The 15123-nt window shown below is 41.3% G+C and overlaps 1 protein-coding gene across 1 annotated transcript in view; it reads right to left on the bottom strand.

The window, feature by feature from the left end:
- Positions 1-15123, bottom strand: part of TMEM163 (transmembrane protein 163) — a 130289-nt gene that overhangs the window by 13956 nt on the left and 101210 nt on the right. The window contains exon 6 of the mRNA XM_072122277.1: positions 3785-3896. Coding sequence (XP_071978378.1) covers positions 3785-3896 — 112 coding nt within the window. The remainder of the gene's footprint in view (positions 1-3784; positions 3897-15123) is intronic.

Raw genomic sequence — 15123 nt, 5'->3', positions numbered from 1 at the left:
AGGGGTCAGTATTATAGTAGTTATATTCTTGTACATAGGGTGCAGTATTATAGCAGTTATATTCTTGTACATAGGGGGCCGTATTATAGTAGTTATATTCTTGTACATAGGGGGCCGTATTATAGTAGTTATATTCTTGTACATAGGGGGCAGTATTATAGTAGTTATATTCTTGTACATAGGGGGCAGTATTATAGTAGTTATATTCTTGTACATAGGGGACAGTATTATAGTAGTTATATTCTTGTACATAGGGGACAGTATTATAGTAGTTATATTCCTGTACATAGGGGGCAGTATTATAGTAGTTATATTCTTGTACATAGGAGGCAGTATTATAGTAGTTATATTCCTGTACATAGGGGGCAGTAGTATAGTAGTTATATTCCTGTACATAGGGAGCAGTAGTATAGTAGTTATATTCCTGTACATAGGGGGCAGTAGTATAGTAGTTATATTCCTGTACATAGGGAGCAGTAGTATAGTAGATATATTCCTGTACATAGGGAGCAGTAGTATAGTAGTTATATTCCTGTACATAGGGGGCAGTAGTATAGTAGTTATATTCTTGTACATAGGGGGCAGTATTATAGTAGTTATATTCCTGTACATAGGGGACAGTATTATAGTAGTTATATTCTTGTACATAAGGGGCAGAATTATACATAGGGGGCAGTATTATAGTAGTTATATTCTTGTACATAGGGGGCAGTATTATAGTAGTTATATTCTTGTACATACGGTGCAGTATTATAGTAGTTATATTCTTGTACATAGGGGGCAGTATTATAGTAGTTATATTCCTGTACATAGGGGGCAGTATTATAGTAGTTATATTCTTGTACATGGGGTGCAGTATTATAGTAGTTATATTCTTGTGCATAGGGGGCAGTATTATAGTAGATATATTCCTGTACATAGGGGGCAGTATTATAGTAGTTATATTCCTGTACATAGGGGACAGTATTATAGTAGTTATATTCTTGTACATACGGGGCAGTATTATAGTAGTTATATTCTTGTACATAGGGGGCAGTATTATAGTAGTTATATTCTTGTACATATGGGGCAGTATTATAGTAGTTATATTCTTGTACATAGGGGGGCAGTATTATAGTAGTTATATTCTTGTACATAGGGTGCAGTATTATAGTAGTTATATTCTTGTACATACGGTGCAGTATTATAGTAGTTATATTCTTGAACATAGGGGGCAGTATTATAGTAGTTATATTCTTGTTCATAGGGTGCAGTATTATAGTAGTTATATTCTTGTACATAGGGGGCAGTATTATAGTAGATATATTTTTGTACATAGGGGGCAGTATTATAGTAGTTATATTGTTGTACATAGGGGGCAGTATTATAGTAGTTATATTCTTGTACATAGGGTGCAGTATTATAGTAGTTAGGGGGCAGTATTATAGTAGTTATATTCTTGTACATAGGGGGCAGTATTATAGTAGATATATTCTTGTACATAGGGGGCAGTATTATAGTAGTTATATTCTTGTACATAGGGTGCAGTATTATAGTAGTTATATTCTTGTACATAGGGAGCAGTATTATAGTAGTTATATTCTTGTACATAGGGGGCAGTATTATAGTAGTTATATTCTTGTACATAGGGTGCAGTATTATAGTAGTTATATTCTTGTACATACGGTGCAGTATTATAGTAGTTATATTCTTGTACATAGGGGGCAGTATTATAGTAGTTATATTCTTGTACATAGGGGGCAGTATTATTGTAGTTATATTCTTGTACATAGGGGGAGTATTATAGTAGTTATATTCCTGTACATAGGGGGCAGTATTATAGTAGATATATTTTTGTACATAGGGGGCAGTATTATAGTAGTTATATTCTTGTACATAGGGGGCAGTATTATAGTAGTTATATTCTTGTACATAGGGGGCAGTATTATAGTAGTTATATTCCTGTACATAGGGGGCAGTATTATAGTAGTTATATTACTGTACATAGGGGGCAGTATTATAGTAGTTATATTCCTGTACATAGGAGGCAGTATTATAGTAGTTATATTCCTGTACATAGGGGGCAGTATTATAGTAGTTATATTCTTGTACATAGGGGGCAGTATTATAGTAGTTATATTACTGTACATAGGGGGCAGTATTATCGTAGTTATATTCCTGTACATAGGAGGCAGTATTATAGTAGTTATATTCCTGTACATAGGGGGCAGTATTATAGTAGTTATATTCTTGTACATAGGGGCAGTATTATAGTAGTTATATTCTTGTACATAGGGGGCAGTATTATAGTAGTTATATTCTTGTACATAGGGGGCAGTATTATAGTAGTTATATTCCTGTACATAGGGAGCAGTATTATAGTAGTTATATTCTTGTACATAGGGGGCAGTATTGTAGTAGTTATATTCTTGTACATAGGGGGCAGTGTTATAGTAGTTATATTCTTGTACATAGGGGGCAGTATTATAGTAGTTATATTCTTGTACATAGGGAGCAGTATTATAGTAGTTATATTCCTGTACATAGGGGGCAGTATTATAGTAGTTATATTCCTGTACATAGGGGGCAGTATTATAATAGTTATATTCTTGTACATAGGGGGCAGTATTATAGTAGTTATATTCTTGTACATAGGGAGCAGTATTATAGTAGTTATATTCTTGTACATAGGGGGCAGTATTATAGTAGTTATATTCTTGTACATAGGGGGCAGTGTTATAGTAGTTATATTCTTGTACATAGGGGCAGTATTATAGTAGTTATATTCTTGTACATAGGGAGCAGTATTATAGTAGTTATATTCCTGTACATAGGGGGCAGTATTATAGTAGTTATATTCCTGTACATAGGGGCAGTATTATAGTAGTTATATTCTTGTACATAGGGGGCAGTATTATAGTAGTTATATTCTTGTACATAGGGGGCAGTGTTATAGTAGTTATATTCTTGTACATAGGGGGCAGTGTTATAGTAGTTATATTCTTGTACATAGGGGGCAGTATTATAGTAGTTATATTCTTGTACATAGGGGGCAGTATTATAGTAGTTATATTCCTGTACATAGGGGACAGTATTATAGTAGTTATATTCTTGTACATAGGGGGCAGTAGTATAGTAGTTATATTCTTGTACATAGGGGGCAGTATTATAGTAGTTATATTCCTGTACATAGGAGGCAGTATTATAGTAGTTATATTCTTGTACATAGGGAGCAGTATTATAGTAGTTATATTCTTGTACATAGGGAGCAGTATTATAGTAGTTATATTCCTGTACATAGGGGGCAGTATTATAGTAGTTATATTCCTGTACATAGGGGGCAGTATTATAGTAGTTATATTCTTGTACATAGGGGACAGTATTATAGTAGTTATATTCTTGTACATAGAGGGCAGTATTATAGTAGTTATATTCCTGTACATAGGGGGCAGTATTATAATAGTTATATTCCTGTACATAGGGGGCAGTATTATAATAGTTATATTGTTGTACATAGGGGGCAGTATTATAGTAGTTATATTCTTGTACATAGGGGGCAGTATTATAGTAGTTATATTCTTGTACATAGGGGGCTGTATTATAGTAGTTATATACTTGTACATAGGGGGCAGTATTATAGTAGTTATATTCTTGTACATAGGGGGCAGTATTATAGTAGTTTGCATGTGATATCCCTATTTTTTATGCTGTCAGTAGGTAACAGCATGGAACATTTTAGAAGTGATCCTTTTTAAGGGTTTTATGCAGGTGTCATGCTAATGCATACATATATGGAATTACTTACCATCCGTGATCAGCGCTCGACTTGTCAGGATTTTCCCCAACATGAATTTCACAACCGCCAACATCGTACAGAGGAGTCCACTTAAAATGGAGACAGTGAATAAAAAGCTGTCCTGCAAGAGGGGAAGGCCAGATTAAAAGGTTATCCTTATAATATATATAATATCCTTAACAATAAAAGGAACACTTCAACAACACAATATAAATCCAAGTAAATCATACTTCAAATCTTTCCACTTAGGAAGCAACACTGATTGACAATCAGTTTCACAGGCAATCAACAAGACACACTCAATAAAGGAGTGGTTCTACAGGTGGGGACCACAGACCACTTCTCAGTATCAATGCTTTCTGGCTGATTTGTTGGTCAATTTTGAATGTTGGTGGTGCTTTCCCACTCATGGTAGCATGAGATGGATTCTACAACGCACACAAGTGGCTCAGGCAGTGCAGCTCATCCAGGATGGGACATCAGTGTGAGCTGTGGCCAGACGGTTTCCTATGACTGTCAGTATAGTGTCCAGCGGCTGGAGGTGTTACCAGGAGACAGCCCCGTACACCAGGAGATGTGGAGGAGAAGCGGATACCAGGAGACAGGCCCGTACACCAGGAGATGTGGAGGGGGCAATAGAAGGACAACATTCCAGCAGCAGGAACAGGAGGAGCCCTGCCAGAGCCCTGCAAAATGTCCTCCAGCAGCCACCAATGTACATGTGTCTGCACAAACGGTTCGAAACCAACCCAGTGAGGATGGTATGAGGGCCCGGCGTCCACAGATGGGGGTTGTGCTCACAGCCCAACACCGTGCAGGACGCTTGGCATTTCAGGATCGGCAAATCAGCCACCGGTGCCCTGTGCCCTTCACGGATGAGAGCAGGTTCACACGGAGCACATGTGACAGACCTGGCTGGAGTCTGGAGACGAACAAAGCTCAGCTCATAAATACAGCACCATAACCAAGCTCTATCATGGAACAACAACAAAACCAGGATTCATGCATACAAATATGTATTATCTCAAATGTTTTGGGGATTGATATTTACAAAGCACACCAATTTCTATTTATCTTTACAGTACCCCCCATTATCTATTTACTTACATATGGTGTCCGGGTAATGAATTAATATATACTCTGTGCCCTCAATAATATGTCCTTTATCTCTTTTTAAAATTATAAACCCACTTATTTTTCCCATTCAATCCCGCAGCTGAATAAACCCAAGTCCGATGAACGGTCTTTGTACTCAAAGTCACCCCTTCCTCTAGTTACCTTGGTCGCTGTCCTGCGCACCTTTACCATATTCTAAGAGTTTTCTATAATGTATCAGACAGGGGCTCACACAGATGATACAATTCTGACTGCCTGCAGTCACCACTAGGGGGAGCTCTCCAAACTAAATAAGAGCTGAAATAATCTCTGAACCCCCTCTAGTGGTCACAGCAGGAAGCTGCCATAACACTATTACAAGGCTGGAAAGTGTTGGAGTATATTCCTTTCCCAACCTGAGGACCATTTACTTCTACATGGGGGCCATTGGTCTGAAGAAATGCACCAGCCTGAAGCCCTCAATACTCTTTCACCAGATATCAGGGAAGTCGCGAGGTCTAAAGATCCGGAGCACGGACCACAGATCTTTTGTACAGTAGGTGGACACCACTGATGATTACATTGCATATCTTTTACGTAGCTGGTAACGCCCCCTGCCTGACATACATTTTTTTTGTCATGGTGGCCTCATTTGAAGACAAAACTGCCCCTTTAAGAGAATATTTTTAAAAAACATTCAGTGTGAATTATCCAAAAAACATAGAAGGACAAATTTAGGACCCAGACAGATCTTGCATCCTTCTAGATGTATGTGTATAATTATGCCCGGGCCCGTATTATGCGGGTAAGGTGTTAGGACAAGGTGCACCCGGAGATGGGTTATTGATTGTCTGGTGATATATAATTTTTGGTTCTCAGTCCTCAGTGCTTAAGGTTCTGTCCTGTTCTGTCTTGTCCCATCAGCTGGTTCTGTCTCCTTAGGGAGCGCGGGATTTGTGGTTCACCTCTGATTACTATTCACCTCACACATCGGCCTCTCTACAGATCAGCGTGAGGCAGCGGTGTGCAGTATGTTATCCCTGATCTGTCAGCTCCTCGTAGCGGCCCTGATTGTTAGTGACGCTCCATTAAGACTAGACTCCTTAACATGCACCAGGGACCCCGCGCCAATTTACACTAATTTATCAAACCCATTGAGTAGAGTATACAATTTATTATAGAAGCTCTCGCTGCCACCGAACATGCACAATCCCCTGTTCTTAATTTCCACATCGCTCTCCCCGGGAGACAGAAAATTAGTTTCTCACCAGGAGCCGCACCTGTTCATGTTGTATTATTACACAGTACAACTTCCAAGTATTATAATTACAAAGCAATCAGATACGACAATTTTATTACATGTTCAGGATTGTAAATATTATATTACAGTATTAATGCAGCTTTATTATTATTATATTCCTAGGGAGCAGTATTATAGTAGCTATTTTTTTGTATATAGGGGAAGTTTTTTAACAGTATCTTTTTTCTACTCTTGATAACACATACATTGGGGGAGAATTTATTAATGAGTCGTCAGCTCCGACAGTGCAGACCTCGACAACACTAGTTTTGTGCTGCATAAGATTCATCGCTGTGATGATGATATCTGGCACAGTTTATGAATGCTGCGTTCCGTTTTATACCTGCATCAAGCTGGTCTAAATTGTGTCCTACAATGTGGCGCATTGGGACAGATTTGCTTACCCGGTCCATTCGCGATCCAGTGGTGCGTTCTCTGGGGTGGATTCGGGTTCTGCCGGGATTCACTAAGGTAGTTCCTCCGACGTCCACTAGGTGTCTTCCGCTGGCTGCAGGTAAGCGCGTGTCAAGCGACACTTTTTTTTTTTAAATGCGGCGGTTTTTCCGAAATCCGTTGGGTTTTCGCACGGCCAAACCCCCCAATTTCCGTCGCGTGCATGCCGGCGCCGATGCGCCACAATCCGATCGCGTGCACCAAAATCGGGGGGCAATTCAGGGAAAATCGACTCAAATCGGAAATTTTTGGATAACCCGTCGGAAAAACGCGATTCAGGCCCTTAGTAAATGACCCCCATTGACTAGTATTTTTTGGCACACAGACTATTTTCCGCCAGGCCCCTCTTTTGGACACGTCAGAAAGGGGGAGGGGGGCTTAAATACCTTTAGAAGTGATTCTGTGTTATTTTGGTGCGCAATGCCCAAGTATTTTGGCCAAGGTGGCTTAAAGGAAATTTACCATTGGGAATATATCTATTAAGGTAAATCTCATGGCAGGTTCCTAGTAACATCTTAAGCCCTAAACCGTTTTTCCCTTATTATATAACACTTTAACTTTATTCTTATTTTATCTGGCTAATATACTAATTTTCTGCAGAGGCTACAGGGGCGTGGAGAAGCCTCTCCAGGGAGCGGGTGCAAAGGCTACTCCTCATAGCCACTGCTGTCCCTCCAACCTGTGCACCCTAGCAAAGACTCTGTTGTACCACTGGCTCCTGGAGTTCTGCTCATTCTAGCTTTCTACCTGGCTCTCTGCTTCCTGGTCTGGAACACGGACTCTGCTGCTCTGACTGAGCTGCACACTCGATAAGATTCTGGAATACTCTGACCAAGAGTCATATACCCACCTCTGAGTGCGCCATCCTCTTTGGACCAACACCATAGACTACATGAGAAGAATATAACATTTGTGTTGCATCCTGATTCATGGTGGGACATGCAGTATAAAATGTTTCCCACGATGTTACTTTATGTCATCGCTATAAAACATTATTACATCTCGGAGCTGATATTAGAAGTCTTAATTCACAAGCTCCCGATCTCCCGGTTCATTCATCATTCATTCGGGGATTACACAGGGTCGCCTCATGTGAGCAGCAGTAATTTCGTTGCCGAATTAAATTCTACACTAATTCCATTCTCTCGGGGGATGGGATATGTATTTTTAGAGTTGGGTCCGGCAGTACATAAGCCTTTATTAGAGATATTGCACATAACAGGCAAAGCAGCCAAACAGGAGCAGGACCCGGTGCCCGGCGGAGCCCCCAGCAGTCACCAGTATTATGGGCTGTGATTGCTGCCAGGGACTTCTTGTAATTAAAGGCAAAGTTCACTTTTGATAGACCCAAAATAATATACCAATATACGGAATAGGCAGCCGGTCCCGGATATTACCTCTTGTTCACAGCTGCAGCTCTGGTGCCTTGTGTCTGCATGGATCTCTGGCTTTTTTCATGGGCTCCTGTAGCAGCAGAGACACAGACTGCCATAAAACAGCAGGGTCTGTATGGGTGTGTCCCAGTTTCCATCTGTATTGGCGCCCTCCAGATGCAGATATAGTTTGGAGTAATAGTGGAGCAGGAAGCCATCAGCTCCCGCTCCACCCTTCTGCCATTGCTGTGTGTGGCTGATGATGTTACCGGCCATAGAGCCGCAAACAGTATAGGCAAAGGAGGAAGCAGAGATGCCATGGACCACAATGGGGTCATAATGTTTGTGTGTGTGGGGGGGGGAGTATTATAAGTTAGGGGTGAAGGTGGAATCAGCATTACAAAGGAGGGTTGTTTTTTTTAAGGAGTCTACAGAAAAAGGTGCATCATAAGTGGGAGCAGACAAAACAGGGGGGAGGCTAGATGAATTGATGGGTGTCATTATAAGTGTAGGGGGAGCATTATAAATGGGGGTGCCCATTATACAGCAGGATCACACAAAGAGTGTATTGTACATTGTGGTGGGCACTAAGGTGGCCCAGAAGGGGCTGAGATTAGGGGTGTGACAAAGGGTGTGGCTAAGGACACAACAAATTTGCATGGTGCAGAAATCACCATATCCCCCCTCTTTCTCCATTCCAAAGGTCAGGGGTATGATCTAGCCGAAAACTGGGTAATGTGCTATTCTGCTACTAAATGGGTTATATAATTCTATTTCTGCATTTGTCTTCCTCTAAGATTCTACAAACATCGTCCCAGAGCCAAGCATGACCCGATCCAGGAGCGGATGAACGCAGATCCATGACATATGCTGCACTTCCTACCAAATTCCTGGACTGCCCCCAGCAAGCGTCTGGCAGCTATGATATCATAAGAAATCTGAACAAGGCTTTCCTCCAAAACAACCCTGTGCATGGGAATAAAACGGATTCTCATCCAAAAATGGAGGTACCAAAATTTGCTGCATCCTTATAGAGAGCAAACGAAGGAGCCTCATCAGTTTTATAATGTAATTATGTGTCATTATTTATCTCGGTCTCACAAAAGAGATGCCAAAATTTTGGTGCATTTTTTGGTGCACAACATCTTAAGCCCCTCCTCCTTACAGCAAGATGTGTACGGTGCGACAGAAGAACGCAAGCTCTATGGACACAGTGAGAGAAACGGCTGGTCATCAGGGGTGGTGGGGGCCCATGGGCACAAACTTGTGGGGCCCTTCCCACTAGATTTTTTAAATACAGTAAATGTTGCTCCCCAGAAAAAATATTGCTTCCCCAGAGATCCAAGATAACAGAACCTCAAACTGATACTGAATATAAATCACAACTTATCGACTACAGACAGTGATGGATTCAGACTCACATGAACCCTGGGCTCTATGAAGATTAGGGACACCTTTGATGGATGCAAAGTGGTGGAGGCAACGGGGCATGCGCCCCGGGAGCTCTCTCCATAATCTGGAACACTATCAGTTGGAGTGGGTGCAATCAATGCTGGGGGGTTTCATTTTGTAGTGGGACTACTACACTTTCTAGCAAAATTTTGCCCTCCATATCATTCCTCTTTGTCTATATCACAAAGTCAACCACAGAGACCAAATGATCAAATCTTACAATGTAGCTATCACATTTCCCTACACTGCCCCAAAAGGACAAATGTGGCATTACAAGCTGTCAACTGAAATGAATCCCCTCGAGATGTCCTTATAGTTTTTCCATCCAGATTATTTCCCTACTGATGTGTCCATACGCGTCATTCTTCATCCGTGACTCCCTTGTATCCTTCTCGGTCCCCAGATGGATAAACCACCTCTCAATTTTATGTCCGAAATATAAATGACTCTAAAAGTCGTCTCCTTTAAAGATTTGTCCTCGCATAAAGAGAACAGACATAATTCACCCGTAATGAGAAACAACAACAGATCCGTGATTAAATTCCACACCATCATCAATCCTGAAGCTGCTGCCGGCCTCTGAGATGATTTTCTCCGTCTCTCGTTATTAATGGCCGCCGGCTTTTGGAGGGATTCTCGGTGACGCCCACCTGGCATTTTATTCACTCTCCAGACTGGCACAGTCAGCGGATCGCACACTGGCACAGCTTCATCGCTGGCAATGTGATCTGGGTATTTAATTTCCTCTCCTGGAATTATACAGCATATTGATGGCCAATGAGTAATCACGGATATGGGGGCCGTGCGCCTACGGGCAATGGACACCATTCACCTAGTAGGATCTTCTGATCCCTATGATACATAGGTGGCTAATTTATAGAGAGCTCATTCATCAACGCTGAGGAGATCTCATGTATACAGTGGAGGGGGGTGCGATATATCTGTATATCTATGTATATATCTACCATAATCCCTAAAGACACCTAATCTGTCATTGCATATAAAGAATAAAATTGAATATAATTTCCTAAGTTTTACTAAACTCAGAGCAGAGCAGTGTGAGGACACCCTCCAGTACAATCCTGGAATAAGAATCCATGGGCCAAATGTATCACTTGTTTTTCTGTTGTTTTCTCCAGTTTTTGCGCCAGTTTTGTGACTAAACACCAAACTAGCCGCACAGCCAAAATAACCAGGTTTCCCTTATTTATCCGAGCAATTAAGATGTTTTTCTGCGCCTAATAATGATACATCATTAGCGAATTTTCATAAAACTGAGAAGCAACACTGAGCTCTTGTGCAGAGCAGCTCATCCCCATCAGTAGAGCTCAGCCAGATGTTACAGACACTAGACACACTATAGGCATGATGTGCAGCCTCTGTTTACAATCAATGACCTTCTATTTACAAACAATCTGCAGAAGCCTCAGCTCAGAGCAAAAGAGAAGAGAAGTTTGCAGAATTTTGCAGATACTACAGAGAAGTGCCCTGTGTAGCAGGATGACCCCACTGGTGCCTGAGGAGGATACTGGCCAGAATTACAGGGGGCAGCAGGGGATCAGCACTGGGGAATCCCCTCACAGCCGTGGGCTCTGCTGTGGGGGTCATTCTCATGCTGAGGTGCGGGAGAGAAGCAGATAGGAGGATCACATGTAACTGCCCAAATCTAACATTGGTCCTAAACTGCTCCTAAAGTAAAGTAATTAATAAGAGGCAGGAACTCAACTCATCACAGATGGTTGTAGCTTGTGATAAAATGGGTGCAACAATGCACCAGAATTTAGGTGCAGCAACTACACTTAAGCGCAGAAAAGTGATACATCTGGCCCCATGTTTCTTAGCTACCTGAAATGAGCTGTTCCACCAGCCAGAAGCTTTCTATAGTTTTTAATAAGAGCAAAGAGGAGGGACTGTGGAGCAGCTTAATGCGCAGAGCACAATCTAACTTGTTAAAAAACTTTATTTTAGTAATATGTAAATTAACTCTTTTTCAAGTCATTGGGGCAGATTTACTTAGCCGGTCCTGTCCCGATCCAGTGGCGCGTTCTCAATGGAGGATTCTGGTCTTCCGGCGATTCACTAAGGTAGTGCGCCCGATGTCCACTAGGTGTCGCTGCTGCTGCTGTTCACTGGAGTTCACGAAGCTACGCTGGGTGCAGGTAAGCGCGTGTCAAGCGTCTCTTTTTTTTAAAATACAGCGTTTTTTCCAGATCCGTCAGGTTTTCTTACAGCCACGCCCCCGATTTCCATTGCATGCATGCCGGCGCTGGATTGCGAGCGCCAAAATCCCGGGGCAATTCAGGGAAAATTGGCATAAATCGGAAATATTCGGGTAACGCGAAGGAATAACGTGATTCGGGACCTTAGTAAATGACCCCCATTATATGTGAAAAAAACACAATTTTTCTTTAAATGTTTTGTTTTTTAAGGGAACCTCAGAGCAGTTTAATCATTCAGAATGGCAACCAGTGTATTGCTCCCTCCCTTCTTCAATTAACTGCTGTAGTACTCAACCAGAAGTCAGATACAGCTTTCCTCGCAGCAGAGGGAATGTGCCATGGAACAGCTCAATGCAAAGGCTCAACGCAAAGCAGTGTAAGGACAACCCCAATTAAATCTAGCAAAAGAATCCATATTTCTTAGCTCTCTACAATGAGCTGTTCCAATGCACCTTCCTTGCTGTTCTATTCAACCAGAAGCCTTCTACAACTTTTATTTACAGCAAAGGGGAACAACTATGGAGCTTCTCAACAGACAGCACAGAGCACAGCAGTGTGAGGACACCCCTCTTAGTGCACTTGGAGAAGCTACAATCTTGCTGCTACTAACAACATACATGGGTATGATTACGGTACACATCTCTCCAGGGACAATACAAGACACTGGCCACAGTACTGCATGGTTACACCTGCTGACAGGTTCCCTTTATAAGGTACATACAGGAAAATAGTATATTCTAAATTGTAAAGTCATGCCTTTTTATCGGGAAGGATGTGTGAATGGAGCTTATACAGTATGTAGACAATCAATATGTGAATACATTTCTCTATACTATAGGAAATCTATAAATTATTCATAGTCATCTTTGCCTATATCATAGTTATCCATATTCTGACACTGGAGACTCCGTCAGATCCAATGTTTCTAGGAATCAATGGGATATTCCAGGAAAGCTTGATATTATTCCATCAATGTGCTTTATCCTTGACTGTGACCTTGAAGAAGTCTCTGTCTCCGTGTATCACAGATCCCATCAGCCGCAGTGTAACCTCTGCATTATTGGCGCCGAGCTCTTCCATATACACAGGGACTTGCTGAGTGCACCCGAGAAGCCGCTCACTGCGGATCAGAGCTTGTGTGTCCCATGGGAGCAACGCGCTATATAAATGCAGAGCCAGAGGGATTAACTCTATCCTCCCTGCCGGAGGTGGAGGCAATACTGACTGCTCCCCAACAGGGGGCACTGTAGGTTCGTCACCTGGTGCTCAGAGTGTATTGTAGAAACTGGAACAACATTCCATGAGAAATGAAGATGCAGGAGATAAGATGTATCTGTGTGTGGCTAAAAGATCTATCTCATATCTATCCATTATCCACCTATCTATCTATTTATTTCATATCTATCTATCTCCTATCTATCTATCTATCTATCTATCTCCTATCTATCTATCTCATATCTATCTATCTATCTATCTATCTCCTATCTATCTATCTCATATCTATCTATCTATCTATCTATCTATCTATCTATCTATCTCCTATCTATCTATCTATCTATCTATCTATCTATCTATCTCCTATCTATCTATTTATTTCATATCTATCTATCTATCTATCTCATATCTATCTATCTATCTCATATCTAACTATCTATCTCCTATCTATCTATCTATCTATCTATCTAATATCTATCTAATATCTATCTATCTATCTATCTCATATCTAACTATCTATCTCCTATCTATCTATCTCCTATCTATCTATCTCCTATCTATCTATCTCCTATCTATCTATCTATCTATCTAATATCTATCTAATATCTATCTATCTATCTATCTATCTATCTCATATCTATCTCCTATCTATCTATCTATCTATCTATCTCCTATCTATCTATCTATCTATCTATCTATCTCCTATCCATCTATCTATCTATCTATCTATCTATCTATCTATCTCATATCTATCTATCTATCTATTTCATATCTATCTATCTATCTATCTCATATCTATCTCCTATCTATCTATCTGTCTATCTGTCTGTCTATCTCCTATCTATCTCATATCTATCTCATATCTATCTATCTATCTATCTATCTATCTATCTATCTCCTATCTATCTCATATCTATCTCCTATCTATCTATCTATCTATCTAGTAATAGTCGGAGCCCTAGGATTGCCACGTGAATGGAGTGGTAGCCTCACAGGTAAATAACTGCTCCATGTAACTGTGAAATTGGACTGTATAGCCTACTCAGCATCTTTGCGGTAAAGTCCAATCCTTAGCCCAGTCACAATAATTACACAGTCAATGATAGAACCAGGATAACATAGCCAGCCACAGCACCAGTATAACGTAGTCAGCCACAGTGCCCAATAACATAAGTGCCCACTATCCATCCTGACCTACAATAGAAAATGAGGTTCCTCAGGGGCGGACCAAATGTGACTCCACCCTTCTATGTAACAGTTGGGAGAGGAGGATGCCTGCCCTATAGGAGCGATCAGTGGAGGATTGTTTGTTTTGTAAGTCTCTCCTACAGGATCTTTGGACTTTTGTCATAGTATGGACAGACAATGACCCAGATTAACTAAGGTCCTTGCTCCAGTTTTCTGTCAGACTTTGCAAGTTTTTTTAAGTGCAAACTGCTAGCGCATGTATTTAAGAAATGCCCGCACCACAAATGTAACGCACGTGACTATTTTGTGTTACAGCTGCACTATTCTTTATGTGACACAAATTTCTGCACTACAGGGGGCGTTCTGGTGCTCAGCACCGGAACGCCCCTTCAGTGCATAAGTTTGTTAAAGGAGCAACAAAAAAGTGGTGCACCCTGTCGGAGCAGTGCAGGGGGTGCCAGATTCATAAAGAACAGGAGCCAGAAACTCTGAATCTGGCGCCCCCTGCACACTACACAGGACACTGCACATAGTACAAACTGCACATAGTACACACTACACATAGTACACCCTGCACATAGTACACACTACACGTAGTACACCCCCCTGCACATAGTACACCCTGCACATAGTACACCCCCTGCACATAGTACAAACTGCACATAGTACACACTACACATAGTACACCCTGCACATAGTACACACTACACGTAGTACACCCTCCACATAGTACACACTACACATAGTACACCCTGCACATAGTACACACTACACATAGTACACACTGCACATAGTACACACTGCACATAGTACACACTGCACATAGTACACACCCTGCACATAGTACACACCCTGCACATAGTACACCCTCCACATAGTACACACTACACATAGTACACCCTGCACATAGTACACACTACACATAGTACACACTGCACATAGTACACACTGCACATAGTACACACTGCACATAGTACACACCCTGCACATAGTACACACCCTGCACATAGTACACACTACACATAGTACACACTACACATAGTACACACTGTA

The sequence above is a fragment of the Engystomops pustulosus genome, chromosome 8, assembly GCF_040894005.1.
Source record: "Engystomops pustulosus chromosome 8, aEngPut4.maternal, whole genome shotgun sequence".
NCBI lineage: Eukaryota > Metazoa > Chordata > Amphibia > Anura > Leptodactylidae > Engystomops > Engystomops pustulosus.
This window is presented reverse-complemented; position numbering and strand designations above follow the sequence as displayed.